General features: G+C 33.8%; 1 protein-coding gene across 1 annotated transcript; it reads right to left on the bottom strand.

The window, feature by feature from the left end:
* Window positions 1-18: 18 nt before the first annotated feature.
* On the bottom strand, window positions 19-16530 carry LOC149737806 (tenascin-N-like). The gene is made up of 28 exons (XM_089874596.1): window positions 16373-16530; window positions 16094-16203; window positions 15700-15865; window positions 14518-14640; window positions 13655-13795; window positions 12915-13086; window positions 12350-12441; window positions 11873-11921; window positions 11733-11799; window positions 11205-11338; window positions 11110-11141; window positions 10575-10697; window positions 10081-10208; window positions 9450-9608; window positions 8872-8974; window positions 7991-8126; window positions 7316-7443; window positions 6933-7100; window positions 6235-6327; window positions 5509-5582; window positions 5077-5170; window positions 4292-4493; window positions 3753-3934; window positions 3147-3261; window positions 2100-2218; window positions 1587-1728; window positions 1003-1134; window positions 19-288 (listed from the first exon to the last, which is right to left on the bottom strand). Exons 1-28 carry the CDS (start codon window positions 16437-16439, stop codon window positions 183-185), a joined length of 3357 nt encoding a protein of 1118 aa, XP_089730722.1. The 5' UTR covers window positions 16440-16530; the 3' UTR covers window positions 19-182.
* Between the last annotated feature and the right edge of the window lie 187 nt (window positions 16531-16717).

Below are 16717 nucleotides of genomic sequence, written 5' to 3' on the forward strand. Positions count from 1 at the left end.
ATTTCAACAAAACACCCATTTTCCGTACATATTTTGTATTTATCGCGTAAAAAACAAATATTTGCAATGCACCAAAAGTACTTGGCAATACATAAGGCGTAAAAACAGCACAATACACTCTATTTTACACAGTTATGGTGAAACTGGCTTGCACAACATATTTACTACATAATAAATTACAATTAATAATAAGATCCTCGATACTGATCATCCTCACAGCAACAACCACGACATGAACAAGATTTCACTCCACTGGCACATCGGCAGCACCAACAGCACCCACAATTTCTATTAACAAAGTTTTAAACTTGAATGGATGTATTTCACTCATATAATCCTCAAGTTCAAGGTTCTTCGCTGCTACCATTGTGGGCGTATGTGTCCTTGGGCAAGACACTTAACGGCAATTGCTCCAACCCAGTGGTCACTAATGGGTTGTCCAAATTACCAGCCACACATAAAAAAAACTCCTCCCAAAATAATCAACCACAAAGTAACATACTTGGTAACCCTTAAGCTGGCACGAGATGTATGAAACAGAACACCTGTGTTTAACGACTGTCGTTTTCCGGCCACGCGAGGATGAAGTAAGTTACATTCATTCATATAATATGTTTCTGAGCAAGTTGCTTTAATACAGGTATTTTATTTCATACACATGTTTTCAACTTTACTGATTAGTGTGTTTGGTTCTAGGAATAAAACACTAACACAGTCAGCAGCATCATGCCTTGAACTATTTTTGGATTTTTTTCATGTTTTTTATGTGTGGCTGATAATTTGGACAACCCGTTAGTAACCACTGGGTTGAAGCAATTGCTGTTAAGTGTCTTGCCCAAGGACACATACGCGATACGCCCGTCTAGCCTTAAACCCATTACCTCTGGGTTACAGGCAGGCGCTAACCAACTGTGGTACAGTAGCGGCGGCGATTCATGAAATATAATAATAAAATCAAGTACTATCAAAACAAATTGATAAATTTACATCACTTTTACAAACCTGAATAATGGTTTTCTGTTTTCTCCAGCACAAATACAAACAGTAACAAGAACAACAAACATAGTGAAAAGTAACCCAACAACTACAAGTATTGCAATCCAGGTCACATTATTTTGTTGCACCGATTCATTTCTGCAAAATATAAACTGATTAATAAGTGTCCGGCGCTGTGGCAAAGTAGCTGGCACGCCTGCCTCTCTTTAATTTTCAAAAAAAATAAACACCCACAAAGTAGCATATATGGAAACTCCTAAGCTGGAACGACATGTATGAAACAGTACACTTGTGTTATAACGACTGTCGTTTTCTGGCCATGTGAGGATAAAATAAGGTACATTCATTCAATATATGAAACAGATAATTAATATTAAATCATTCGAATTACTCATAACAAAATTTCTTGCTTAATTTAAATGTAACTTACTTCGTCCTCGCGTGGTCGGAAAACGACAGTCGTTATAACACAGGTGTTCTGTTTCGTACACCTTGTGCCAGCTTACGAGTTACCATGTATGTTACTTTATAGGTGATTATTTTTTGGGGATAATTTAATAGTTTTAACAAGTATTGGCAAAACCTCCTACCCTGTCTGTCCTTGATTATTGTTGTTGTTGTTACTGTTTCCATTAGGATTTACTTCAGTTGGAAAAACAGTATCACCAGTTGCACTGTTTTCGTAATTATCAATCGTTGGTTCAACCGTTATAACTGAAGGTCCTGGGTAATCTAAAAGAAATAGAAAAGTTGTAAATTCTGACCACTTCAATTTATAAAAATAAGTGCGTTTGTAGTATATACAGGTACAGTTGCGTGAAACAGCATTCTAGATTAACCTTTTTATATAACTTTTTTGAGTGAACCTAAAAACTCTCCCTAGATTTATAATTCTGGTTGGTTAATCTGTAATTGCAGCCATGAAAATAAAAAAAATGTTTTAAATTGTTAATGTAAAAAAAGTAAAATACTTGGTAACTCGTAAGCTGGCACGAGGTGTATGAAACAGAACATCTGTGCTTAACGACTGTCGTTTTTCGGCCACGCGAGGATAAAGTAAATTACATTCATTCATTCACCGTAAAAAAATTGAATGTATTAACCTGGTACAATCCCTTCAATGCTAACGGTTGCAGGTAAGTACTGTATGCTGGTTTCTTCAGTCCACGCTATTACTGATATCATGTAATTTGTTCCTCTTCGAAACCCAGTTAATGTTGCACTGTAAATTTTGTAATTGGTTTTAATAGAAAAAAAAGGAACTAATTTTTTTTTGAGACTAGGAAAACATAAAAGGTTACCAATAACATTCTCTGTAATTTTGTAATTGGATAAATGGAGAAAAATCGATTTAATTTTTTTCCTTTTTTTAATTTCGGTTCTTGAGAGAAGTACAGCATAAAAGGTTACCAATAACATTCATGTTGTACACCATAGAATATAGACCATAGATATACCCTTTTTACATGGTGACTATTATGCGCGTAAGTACTCGCATATTTACTCGCAAGAACAAACATAACGTCATAAGCGTGTCATCTGCTGTAGAAGGTTGGTTGTTACTCGCATTATGCGAGTAAAGAAAAATATGGTGGAAATACAGTTTCACTTTTAAGAGCCTAATCTTTTTTGGGTATTATTTTTACAGTTTTAAGTGGGTAATAGCATCATAAAATATCAGAAATTATATTATAAACCTAATTTAGCAATATTGCGCTAAAATAAGCTAACTCAATGTTGATATGCGCACAAACAAATGACCATGCAAAATAACGGGGTTGGCGAATTACCAAATGACGACTTTATGTGAATCGCTATCAGCATAAACATTTTACCATGCAAAAAGGGCATTAGTGGATTTACATTTCAAACATAAATGTTTTATCATTAAATGTATCTTTTAGTAATATCTTTAAATATCAGTTACTTTAATATAGCTATTTAAAACCACTTAACTATGGCAATAAATGACATTTTTCGTTTGGAGTAAATATTCTTTTTTTAGCATGTCATTAACAACTATATTTTTACTGTTATTCTTTTTATCTTGCTTTTAAATCCAACCTTTTCTATTATACAGCGTTTTCTGTCAGTGTACAGCGTTTTCTATTTCCAAAAATTTAAACCCAAAGCTGGATTTACTAACTTACGTGGTGGCTGTGTAGTTTCTCAACCCAGTGATTCTATAACCAGGTATGGAGGTGACGGAATAACTTGTAGCTCCGGGTACTTGGTTCCACATTAAAATTACTTCATCTGATGTATCTGTGTATGAATGTAACTTGCTTTATGCTCGTGTGGATGGAAAACGACAGTAGTTATAAACATGTGAGTTCTGTTTTATAGACCTTGTGCCTGCTTAAGAGTTACCGAGTATGTAACTTTATGGGTGATTATTTTTTATGTATGGCCTAAAAATTGGGGACCTCTGGGTTGGAGCAATTGCTGTTAAGTGTCTTGCATACACATACAATGGTAGCAGTTAGCAGGGATGAGTCTTGAACCCATAACCTCTCGGTAAGAGACAGGCATGCTATCAATGTGCCGTGTATGAAGAATAAAAAAAAAATGACTAAATGAAAAAATTGACCTAAAAACACAAAAAAAACGTAAAAAATGATCACATTATACTCAATTTGTTAGTACTTACAAAAAATTTTTTAATTTTTTTGTTGATAATACATGCTTTTGCTTTAAACTTTAAATATAGGGCTTGCTGTAATTTTATTGTGTTTAAGCAAAATTGAGCAATTTACCGTTTAAATTTCTAGTGACGACTGCAGTAGAAATTGGTTCTTGATTCTGTTGATTGTTGTGCAGTGAAGTGAAAAGATGTTCATAGGTAACGACGAGGTTATACCTTGTATAAGGTTGCATTCCATGAATGGAAATTTCACTCATACTTCGGTTGCTGGCAATACTTAGACGATTTGATGAACTTCGAACATGAGAATAAATTTAATTCAATTGTTTTATATGAAAATAAATGAAGCAGTTTATGAAATATATTAAGTATAGTAGGTTAGTAGCTTATAAGTAGTTTTCAGTTTTATATAACGTATTTTTTGAGTAGTTTTCAGGTAACTAGTACAGTGGTTCCTAATGTATGTGTAATCAAAACAATTTTTAAACGAAAACAATAAAAACAGTGCACTAGTGTGTAGTCTCTTTAAACACTTGAATATTTAACAGAGGACATAGGACTTTGGTGTTAGTGTATCTTTTCCTATGCAAAACACACAAAGGAAACAGAAAATATTTTGACTGCAATATAAATACAACTATTAATTCTCACCCAGCCATATTATACTGCAGTCGTGTGACAGCAATATCATCGTGGTTCCATTGCAGAAGCATTGAAGTCCTTGTCACATTGTGTACAGCAACCAAGCCCATTACAGAAACACCCAAAGTAAAACTCACATAAGATTTCATACCAGATTTTGTCCCCACCATGGCAGCTACGGATACATTGTACAACACACGGAATTGCAAACCTTAATAAAAATTAAAACTTTTTAATATTGAATTGTACTAAATGTACATTACTTTATCCTCGCATGGCTGGAAAACGCAATAGTTGAACACAGGTGTTCGTTTTTTTACAGCTCGTGCCAGCTTACGAGTTACCATGTATGTTATTTTTTGGGGATTACTTCTTGTGGATTTTTTTTTTTTTTTATGTGTGACTGATAATTTGAAAAACCCATGGAGCAATTTGCCGTTACTACTGGGTTGGAGCAATTGTCGTTCAGTTTCTTGCCCGAAGGATAGATGAACCTAAAGCAATGGGCCCTCATGGGCAATCTAAAGTCCAACCAACCAACAACAAAAAATCAAAAAATAATCACTCATAGAAGTTACATAGGTGGTAACTCGTAAGCTGGCAGGAGGTGTAAGAAACAGAACACCCGTGTTATAATAACTGTCCTTACCCATCCACGAAGGTAAATAAGCTACATCAATGTCTTCTTTTTGCTATTTGCTAAAAAAAAACATGCAACTATGACGTGAAGCTGTGAACTATGCCAACTGCTTTTTAATCAAAATTAAATTTACAAATTCTGCTTCAAACATTACCTGATAAAATAACGTTACGTTGCAACAACTCTCCTGTACCTATAACCCCCTCCGATGGATTGCATGTCACAAGATATAAAGTGGCACCTACAACCTATGTAATAGGATATTTATGTCTATTATGGAATTTTTAAAATACATTTTTAAAACAGAAAAACATTAAAATAAATTTTTGGTTTACACTTTTATTGAGGAACAGTTGAATGAACAAATGAATGTAACTTACTTTATTGTCATGTGGCCGGAAAATGACAGTCGTTATAACTCGGGTGTTATGTTTCATACACCTCGTGCCAGCTTACAAGTTACCATGTATGTTAGTTTGTGGGTGATTAAGTTAAAATATTCTATAAAACACAACTCCTAGACTTATATACAAATCACTTTCTTAAATATGAGACTGGTTTACATAATCTCAGGTATTATATTTACCGGATTCCATTTGACATTCACTTGGTTGTTGTTGTTAGCTGTTTCAACTCTAAGGTTCTCAGGTGGTTCAATAACTAAATTGAGGTCAATGTTCATCAGTTCATGTTTAATGAATGAATTTAACTTTATGCTCGCGTGGCCAAAAGTAACAGTCGTTATAACATTGGTGTTCATACACCTCGTGTCAGCTTACGAGTAACCATGTATGTTACTTTGTAGGTAATTTTTTTTATATACGGCTGATAATTTTGCCAACCCATTAGTGAACACTGGGTTGGAGCAATTGCCGTTAAGTGTCTTGCCCAAGGACACATACGCCGACAATGGTAGTGGCGTCGAGCCTTGAACCCATAACATCTGGGTCACAGGCAGACGCGCTAACCACTCTGCCACGGCGCAGGGTATTGCATGATAGTATCTTTGCATAGTAGGATAACTAGGATTTAATACAGTCACCTTATCTTTTTAAATAGTAGGAATGCCAATGGAAAAAAATAGTTTTCACCCTTATTATAGGTTGAATGAACGTAACTCATTTCCCTCGCATGTTGGGAAACTATTGTCGTTATAACACAGGTGTTCTGTTTCATGCACCTTGTGCCAGTTTACGAGTAACCACGAATGTAACTTTGTAGGTGATTCATTTTTTTGGTGTGTCTTACCAAAGGATAAAGATACCAGCGACAGTTAATGTAAAAATAAATAACTTTCAATAATTTAACTCACGTGTGGTGAATTCCACAATAGACGGGTCACCAGATATGTGATGAATTGAATATCCAATTACTTGAATCCTGTATGTCCTTCGTGGATACAAAGCTATGAAAAGATATTCATAATTAAACCAAGCAAACACAATATAGAAACTTAAATATGGAATTTCTTGGTAATTTCGATATAAAAAATTGTTACTTATTAGACAAGTTGAACAACCAATAAATGCATACCTTTTTCGCAGTGGCTATAAAACATTTTTGATTCCAGGTTATTTTAGTTGGATTAACAAAAAAAACAGAAAGTCGAGTTTAAAACAAATATTTAACAATAAAAAAGTCAGACATCTTTAACCAATATCTAAATAAATAATTAACAATATTAACTGCAAAACATAATTAAATCTCAAAATCCACAGTCCGAGTGTTTTAACTAAGTGATGAAATTTGATACATTTACATTTTTCTATTCATGTAAGTTACATTGGAGAAGTAGTAGGTAACTTGAATGTATGAATGTAACTTACTTTATCCTCAGGTGGCAGCTTACGAGTTACCAAGTATGTTACTTTGTGGGTATTTTTTTCTAGGGTGATTTTTTTTATTTTATGTGTGGCTGATAATTTGGACAACCTATTAGTTACCACTGGGTTGAAGCAATTGTCGTTAAGTGTCTTGCCTAAGGACACATACGCCCGCAATGGTACCTACATTGTAGTTTGATGGTATGTCTGCTGGTGTTGAAACTTCTACGTCTTGTGTCGTTCAACTCAGATATAATGTATGTCCGCACATCCGGGAGTTCGTCCCAAGACAGAAAGACGGAGTTTTGAGTGAGAGATCCATTTACAACACGAAGATTAGGAGGTTGGGGTAAAGCTGGGTAGAAAGGAGAAGTTAAACTATAAGATTATAATACGTTATGTCGTTATATCCTGTATTTTTGTTTAAAATATTTTTAAATCATCGCTACCGTAATTGAAGAGTAAATTCATACAATCTTTAAATTACTCTAAACACACACTTTTCAATTAAACCTGACTTTTTACTTCTTCCCATAAACTACTTTATTAAATTACCATTTCATATCATACCTGTTACTTGTCGCAGCATTGCCCTTCTGCTTGTTGAGAATTGGTTTGAAGCCGTGATTTGTACCACGTATAACTGGTTCGGCAACAATTCAGAAAGTAAAACACGATTTTCATAAATTGTAAGATTCCTGTAAAAACGGACACAAGAAATTTTTTTAAGTATATTAAATGTATGAATCTTGTTTTATCTTAAAGCAGACACAAGCCTTAAACCGGTAACCTCTAGTTTAAAGGCAGGTTCGCTAATACTGTCAGGGATATGGTGTAGTTAGTAAACAAAAACAGTGTTTTGTTTTTATTTTGGATTACAGTACAGTGCTGTGCTTTTATTTCGTTTCAAAAAAATGTTTTTATTTTCAGGTCAAATATAATGTTATTGTTATTGTTTGTAAAAATCCGACAAAAAATTATTAATAAAAGCCTATATGGTGTAACTAACTTGTCACAATCAGAGCTTTTATTATATCGGTATTCTAGGCTGCGGTTTACAACGGACCGCTCGCTAGCGTGTCCAAAATATAATGACCGAGAAAACTAAGGTTATTTAGATTCCAGACTATGCAGAACCCGGATGTCCGCTAGATGCAACTCAAAGCGCACACAGACACAACAAAGAATACGTTACACTACAATGAATACGTTACATATAGTAAAGCCAGAAGTTTAAGTACTTACGTCATGCAACATGTGTCCAAAACATCCTTTGAATAAGATATTGAATAATATGCTGCCCCATTGACAGGTAACCATGATATCACCATGTTATCTGATCCAAGAGAAAGAACCCTTAGATTCGATGGAACGTCCAAACCTGAATAATATAATAATAATAATAACTTTGTTTCTCTGTCCGATTACGGTAGCGAGGATTTAGAAATATTTTAACCGAAAAGATATAGCGACAAAACAACAGTTGTTAAAATACGCTTACGGTTAAAAACATATTTACATTTAATTGGAAGAAAAAAAAGCGTGGTCGCTACACCTAGCAGACAAACAAGCCATATATGTTTAATTATTATCAAGTTGGTTTTCTAAGAGAAAAAAGTGTGCATGGAGAAATAAACAAAATTTTTCAGCAAGATATATTATTAGATGAAATATGAATGCAACTTATTTATCGTTGCGTGCTAGGGAACAACAGTTGTTTCAACAGGGTGTTTTGTTTTAAACAACTTACAAGTTACCTCGTATATGTAATTTGTGGACTTGTGGTAATTTATTTTAGATTTTTTTTTGTAATGTATGACCAAATGAATTTGAATGAATGTAACTTACTTTATCCTTGTCTGGGCGGAAAACGACAGTCGTTTTAACACAGGTGTTCTGTTTCAAACACCTTGTGCCAGCTTACGAGTTACCAAGTATGTAACTTTGTAAATGATAATTTTTTTGGATTTTTTAATTGTTTCTATGTGTGGCTGATAATTTAGACAAACCATAAGAGCCACCAGCTTAGAGCAATTGCCATTAAGTGTCTTGCCCCACTCACAATAGTGGTAGCATCGAGCCATAATACAATCAAAGAAATATATTTTTGAAATGATATTACTTACCAGTAAACTGCTGAATGGTAGTTGGACTTCCAATGCTAATGTGGTTGATTGATTGAACTGTTACATTGTATACTGTACCACTTGCAAGGCTGTTTATTAACACCTATGAAGAAAGTTAAGTTTATCTTATTTAATTTTATATTGAAAAAAATGAATGTAATTTATTTATTTTTGTGTGGCGTGGCAACAATAATCTTTATAACACAGGTGTTCTGTTTCATACACTCCATGCCTGCTTATGAGTTACCACATATGTAACTTTGTGGTTGATCATTTTTGGGGTTAATTTTTTGATATGGCTGACGAATTAGATAATTCATATGGGATCACTAGATTGGAGCAATTGCTGTTAAATATTTTGCATTGCATAAAGACACATACATACATAATGGTGGCAGCGTCTAGACTCGAACCCGTATCCCCTAGTCTAGAAGAAAGCGCTGTAACCAGTGTGCCACAAACCCACAGTGCTAAACTAATAACTAATTTTAGCAAACTAATGTAGCATTTTAGGGGTAATCAATGGTAACCGCGACTGACTAACTTTAGTGTTTAGCCGAAAATACGATATCATTTACCTCATGTGCGGTTGTCTGTATCGTGAACACCAACCGTTCGTATAACGATGCATTCACTCGGTAACTGGATGCACCTGGTACAGGTAACCAAGACACCAGAAAGGAATTTTGTGCCACGTTATCGACAGTCACTCGTGCAGTGCCGGGCAAGGCAGTTCTCTGGTAAATGATGTAAAATATAAATATATGGTTGTAACTTGCAAAAATGTTTATACATTAATAATTGCTCCTTGCTACTTTCCACAGGTTTTTGTGCTTAGTTTTTTCCAATGATAACATTATGTTGTAGAATTCATCTTTGAATAGAGCTGTCTGTTTGTTGAGTATTACATTCACGTTTTTATCTAATAGGATGTGAACATTTTTAACCCTGTAGTTAGTCACAACGACTGTTATTTTATATTTACTTCACTCTATTTATCTTAATTTTTTGTATTTTTAAAATTATTTTTTGTGTATTATGAATGAATGTAACTTGCTTTATTCTCGCGTGGCCGGAAAACTGCAGTCGTTAAACACGGGTGTTCTGTTTCATACACCTCGTGCCAGCTTACGAGTTACTAAGTATGTTACTTTGTGGGTTATTTTTTGAAGTGATTTTTTCATTTTTTTATGTGTGGCTGATAAATACCTGAGTTACTGCCCCTTCTTCACTTGTTTCTCTTTCATTCACAGCTTCAACTTGAACAGTATAAGTTACATTTGGTGCCATTGAATGCAGAAGAACTTCGGTTTCAACAATGTTTCCTTCATCACCAACTGTAGGGTAACAAATAGAGTTAGCAAGAAATAATAATAAGAGCTGTATTTGTCTCTTCGATTATGGTAGCAAAGATTTAGAAATATTTTAAACCAAAAGACAGAATATTGCGAATAAACAGCAGTTGTTAAAACACGCATATAGTTAAATCATATTTAAATTTAATTAAAAGAAAAATAAGCATTGTCACTACAACTAGCGGACAGACAAGCCATTTATTTTAATTAAGTTAAACTTCTAATAAAGTTTAAATCATCATTTTGCTGCGTTTTTGGTATGTTTATACTACAAAGTAACCCCACCACATTAAGAAAATAATTGGCCATTGGCGCTCAATTTCTGGATCAGTAATTCTACCCACCAACCTGCCGAGGGTGAGGTTCGGACCCTGTAAGCATCCGCCCCACGAACGAGGTCCCATTGTACGATGAACGAATCAGAACTCACGGATCCAGGTTTGATTCGAATGTTTTGTGGAGGTTGAAGTGCTGGAAATGTGAATTCATGATATATCACAAAACTAAAAAAAATTAAAAAAAAAAAATTGTGTAGAATATCTACCTAATGTTATTTGAGTGACCATTTAATAATTTTCAAGACAAAAATGACAATCTAGTAATTAAAAAAGTAACCAAGAACCAAGTATAGAGTAATATATATATTGTTGTTATAAATATATATTAATATTCACCCACAAAGTAACATACACGGTAACTCGTAAGCTGGCACTAGGTGTATGAAACAGACCACCCCTGTTATAACGATGTCGTTTTCCGGCCAAGCGAGAATAAAATAAGTTACATTCATTCATTAATATAATACGAATATATTAAAATATGGCAGAAATGCAACTTATTTTAATAAAAACTGCAAAATAAACTTTGAAAATCACAAACTTACCGAATACAAAAGCATCATGATAACTTCCATAACTAAAATGCAAACAGAAAAATTAGAAAAATGACATTTTTAAAATTAAAAAAATCCTGACTCACTCTTGCGAGACGATACCGTGCATTAAAGTGCCCACAAAATCGTTTATTCCGAGTGTTCGTCGAACCATAACCGTGCCCCCGAGTTCGTTGTCGATTCGACCGTCATGGATGGCTGCACTGCATATGTACGAGTCCTGTATGATGTCATGAGTGTGATTATGATGTCATAAGGAATGTCATATACAGTAAATTGAAATTAATGAAAAAAAAAATATATATATATCTTTAAGTAATAAATTAGTAGTTTTCGGACTATTTTGCATGGAGTCAAATATGAGGCATAAACAAACACAAATGACAACGCGATTTTTGAAACTACATTTTACATAAGTTTATATACAAAACAAATCATTTAGCTCTTTAAGTGCAAAATAAATCATTTGGTTTTAATAAACAAAAACAAACACTAGTTGTGGCCCAGCCGAATCATAAGAGTATATGACGACCTATTTAGGGTTGAATCCACAAAACAGGAATTATTGTATATCTGTCTTAAATAAAAAAAACATGGAAATTAATGCAAATTACCAGCGTGTAGATACGAGTTCCATAAACACTATTCCGGTGTCTGGCGCACCCTGCTGGACAAATTACTCTGCAAGCAGAAATCTTATATAATAAAGATATACATTTGTATAAATTTTAAAGAAACACATTAAAACACCCACGAAAACGTATGTTCCTCATATTGGTTGGCTTGAGCAAAACACATGGACACTGAAAATAAATAAAATTATTAATATTTAAAACATAGCATGTTTAATTGTCGATGTTTTTAATATTTTTTATCATCCTAACTGGTAGTAAACAAAGAATATTTACAGAATTATATAACCGTATCCTTACAACTTCAAAATAGCTTTGTTAATTGTTCAAAATAGATTTGGAAATAAAGAATATTATGTGCTAACGATATGAATAAATATAACTTATTTAACCTCTCATGGCGGGGCAACGACAGTGAATGTACCACGAGTATTATGTTCATACACCTAGTGCCAGCTTATAAGTTATCGCGTATTATTTTTTGAAGGATTTTTTTAATTCTTGTTTTATGTAGGGCTGACAGTTGAACAACCCATTAGTGAACACTGAGTTGGAGCAACACATCTGCCAACAATGTTAGCAGTCTAAACATGACTTACAAGTTTTCTGGGACACCATGGTGTATCTACTATCACCAGCAATGTTGACTGCAGCAACTTGAATTATGTAAAGAATATCCGGTGACAGACCCCTGATAAAATGAATTAATTTAAGCCTAAAAATAAATGTTAGTGTATAGGAATCAATAAAAAGAATAATTTTCGTTTTTATTTATGGGTGGTAACTTTAAAAGTTATATTTTCTGTAATTTTTTTTACTTTATTCTTATTTTTTGGGTGTTCTGTTTCAAACAGTGCCAGCGTTAGGAGTTACCATGTAACAATGTAAAGATTTTTTTTATTCTTGGGTGGTAACATTTGGAAGTTATACCGCTTTTTGTAATTTTTCATTTTATTCTCGAGTGGCCGGAAAAACAACAGTCGTTAAACACCAGTGTTCTGTTTCAAACACGCCGTGCCAGCTTAGAAATTACCAAGTATGTTACTTTGTGGCTGATTACTATATTTCTTTTTCTTTTTTAATTGCGGCTGATAATTTAGGAAACCTATTAGTGACCACTGGGATGGAGCAATTTCCGTTAAGTGCCCACACACTCATTCTTACCTAAGAACAAATTCAGTTTCAAGAATAAGTTGATTCAGATCAAGATCTGGCACTCGAGGACTGACCCGGATCCGGTAACCGAGAGTTCCATCTACTTGTTGCCAATGGAAACCGATGGTTGATGATGTCACGGTCGCCCGGTTGACAACCAGTCTGGTGGGTGGCCTCATTTCTGGCGTTATAAAAATTTTATAAAAAAATGTTTAGTTAATATGTATATAAAACAAAAACACCCACAAAGTAACAAAAAGTAAGAACACCCACAAAGTAATATATATGGTAACTCGTAAGCTGGCACGAGGTGTATCAACACCTAACGACTGTCGTTTTCCGGCAGCCCGAGGATAAAGTAAGTTACATTCATTTTATTTAACATGACTTCAGTCACAGTTTAAGTTTTTATGGTGCTATAAAAATCTGGTTAATTTTTTAAATGAAACCATAACTGTATAGTTTGGGCTGGTGGGCCAGATTTTGCTTAATTTGGGCGAGGCCATCCATTAAATATAGGTAAATGGCAGAGGTATAAAATTAATGAACAAAAATAATGATATATAGTAGGTTGAGGGGAGATGGGACAATTCATATTATTTTCTTATAAAACTGTATTCTCATAACTCCCATAGACTGTTGTTAATTGTTTAAAACACGATCAGAATATTTGGATTTTATGTGCTAAAGGTGTCCCGTATTCCCCACCCTACTATATCTCTAATAATGTATTGTAGCATCAGTCTTACTTGTATATTGAGTCACTGTAGCGCGTGCTCCTTCCCCAACATAATTATAAGGTACAATAATTACAGTATATTGAGTATTAGCTGACATTCCTTGCAAAGTTATCTCTGTTGAATATCTTCGTGTTCCCGTTCCACTTATTCCTGTATTTATCAAAATATAAAGTAAAGGTATTTAAAAAAAAATATTTTGATTGTGATTCCTAATTTCTTTATTTAAATAATATAAATTTTGCTTTTGTTTTCGGAAAAAAAAGTAATTTTTTTATTAAATTATTTATGTTTTATAAATTCCACTTATTCCTGTATTTATTGAAATGTAAATTCAAAGTTATTAAAAGTAAAGTAAAGAAGTTCAGCAAAAAAAAGCTAAAAAAAAGTTTAAATATATACTTTTTTTAATGTTTTGCTGTTGATTGCCTTTTCGTAATTTAAGTTACATAATCTCCGCTATCTTATTTAAAGATATAAATAAAATTACGTTGTGTTATTAAAAATGTTTGTCTTTTATAAAACGCTTTTAGACATAATCTTACCATTACCAGAAGAATTTACTCATAAATTAATATACACTTTATATTTTAACATAAAGGACTTTTCTTTTTTGAAAATGATAACGATGAATATTATCAGTCAAAATAACAAAAAAGTGGTTAAATATGTAGAAAATATGTAGCTTAAAATTAACATACTTCAAATTTTTCACAAAAATGCATTATAAATAATTAATTTAAACAAAACAGAATGTAATGAAATGAAATGAGCATAAGAAACAATCTGTATAATAATTTTGATGCAAAAGAAAAAAAACTGCTATTTCTCAAATTTGTTTGTTTAAATGCTAAATAATTACGACTAATGCCAACCTATAGGAGGGTCCACAGAGATCTTATAATAGTCCACGTCAACAACTGGAGACCATCTTACTGTCATTGAGTTCGCTTGTAATGTGGTTTGGTTGACAACCACATTTCTTGGGGCAGGCAATGCTGACAAGGAATAAAATATTAACTTTTATTTGCCTCTCGATTACGGTAGTGAAGATTAAGAAATGAAATAAAGAAAAGACAGGATATAGGGACACAGACACAGTCAAAATCATATTTGGGAGAGTTTGAAAATGGAAAATATACTAACTGGTCCCACATGGATGGTTAAATTTCTTCCATACACACAGAAAAAAGTAAAAATAACATATACAAAGTTAAACATTCGGTATCTTATAAACATTGTGTAACTCAGAAGGGGGGGAAAGCAACAAGCCATCTACTATAGCAAAATTAGTAATAGAAAGATATCTGAGGTGAGATTGCTCTATGAGTAAAAACAGTGGCTACTGTTTATTCATGTAACAAAAAATCTAATGTATGATTACACATGGTGAGAAATAACTTAAAAAGATTAAAAATTACTTGAATATTATAAAGTGAATAAACTGTTTGGCACTAATAAAAATACATGGAGCTATACAGAGAAGACGGAAATTTTTTTCCGCTAGGAGGCGATGACAAATTCGTTTCTCTATTTTATGGGGAGCAGTTAGTTTCACGGTTTATACACATAAGATATAAACCCCTAACCCCTAACCCCTAACCCCCAACTCCTAACCCCAAACTCGCCAAACAAAAAAAACTTGAAAAAAAATATAAAAAAAGTATTCCACTGTGCGGGACTCGAACCCGGTAAAAATGAAACAAAGAGAGATTACGACCGCACGCAAACCGCTACACCACAGACTCGACGACAATAAACACAACGAAAGAGCGTATATAACCGACCTAATGTGGGAAATATGTTCTTACTAATGTTTTATGTATTTAGAAAGGTATTTTTATTATTTAATTAATTTGTTTTACACTTATTAACACTTTGTAGTGCTGTTTTGTTCGTTTTTCCGTATTTTTTAATTTAAATAATTACCGCCCCTAGCGGAAAAAATTTTCCGTCTTCTTTGTATAGTCCCATGTAATAAAAATTCCCTGGTATGTTAAAGATTGCGTTACATAGAGGGAGGATTCTTCACTATCATCACAGAATATGCAACATACCGGTTCTCTGAGATATATAAGCTGCAATTCCAACATTGTTTCCTTGTACAGCTCGTATGGTGAACTCGTATTCAGTGTTGGGTTGCAAACCTCGAATTCGAGTGAATTTCTCTCGGATTCCAGAACCGGTTCCCGTTGCTGTTAAACTAATGGGTGAAACTCGAACCTGAAAAAATTAGGGGTAGTAGTAATAACAACTAACGCCAGAAAAAGTGAAAAAAACTATTTTTTAAAATCAAGTAAAAAAGATTTTGCAATATTTCTACAGTGGTACTTTCCCTGTTTGGGGACTATAGATAATCGAAATTCGAAATCGATTCGGGGAAGGCTGGTGTATTTATCTGCTTTCCTTAATACCGAAGTCTAAGACGACAAACTATAAACCACAACTTACGGTGTAACTTTCCGCTTTCGGTACAACGTCCCAAGTCAGCCATACTGACGTATGGGTAACCGAGTTAGGGGTAACTACAACATTCACGGGGGCGGCAAGCGGTGGTCGATCTGCGGTAAAATAGGATTTTTAGAAACATTGAGCTAATTTCATACGCTCGTCTGTCGAATTCGATGGTTGGCTTAATCTTTCTCAACAATTTTCTTAAAAAAAAAAAACTTCCTAGTTGTTTTAACTCACGTAAATTTAGTTACTACGATATTGTATGCTCCCACTTACGTATTCCTTGTGTAAAAGCTTCTGATATCAACAAAACCCAAACTAAAGCAGACAAAACACGGTCCATGGTACATACAACTACAACATACAAACGAGCTACAAATTTCTTAATACGATTGTCGTCTGATTGGTGAACGTACAAAACACGTCATGGACGCCTCGGGATACGGCGAGAAACAAGTATGATGACGTCATGCGAAGACGAATTTCCAGACTCCGCCAAACTGGCTTGTGCAATCGCAATTATGGTTCGTTGTTATATATAGTAACGTGGGGGTAGATGGGACATCGTTTCATTAATTTTTCTCGTCCTATTTGACAGTAAATTAAAAATATTCATAGAAT

Source organism: Ciona robusta, chromosome 3 (assembly GCF_009617815.1).
Source record: "Ciona robusta chromosome 3, ASM961781v2".
NCBI classification, from domain to species: Eukaryota; Metazoa; Chordata; class Ascidiacea; order Phlebobranchia; family Cionidae; genus Ciona; species Ciona robusta.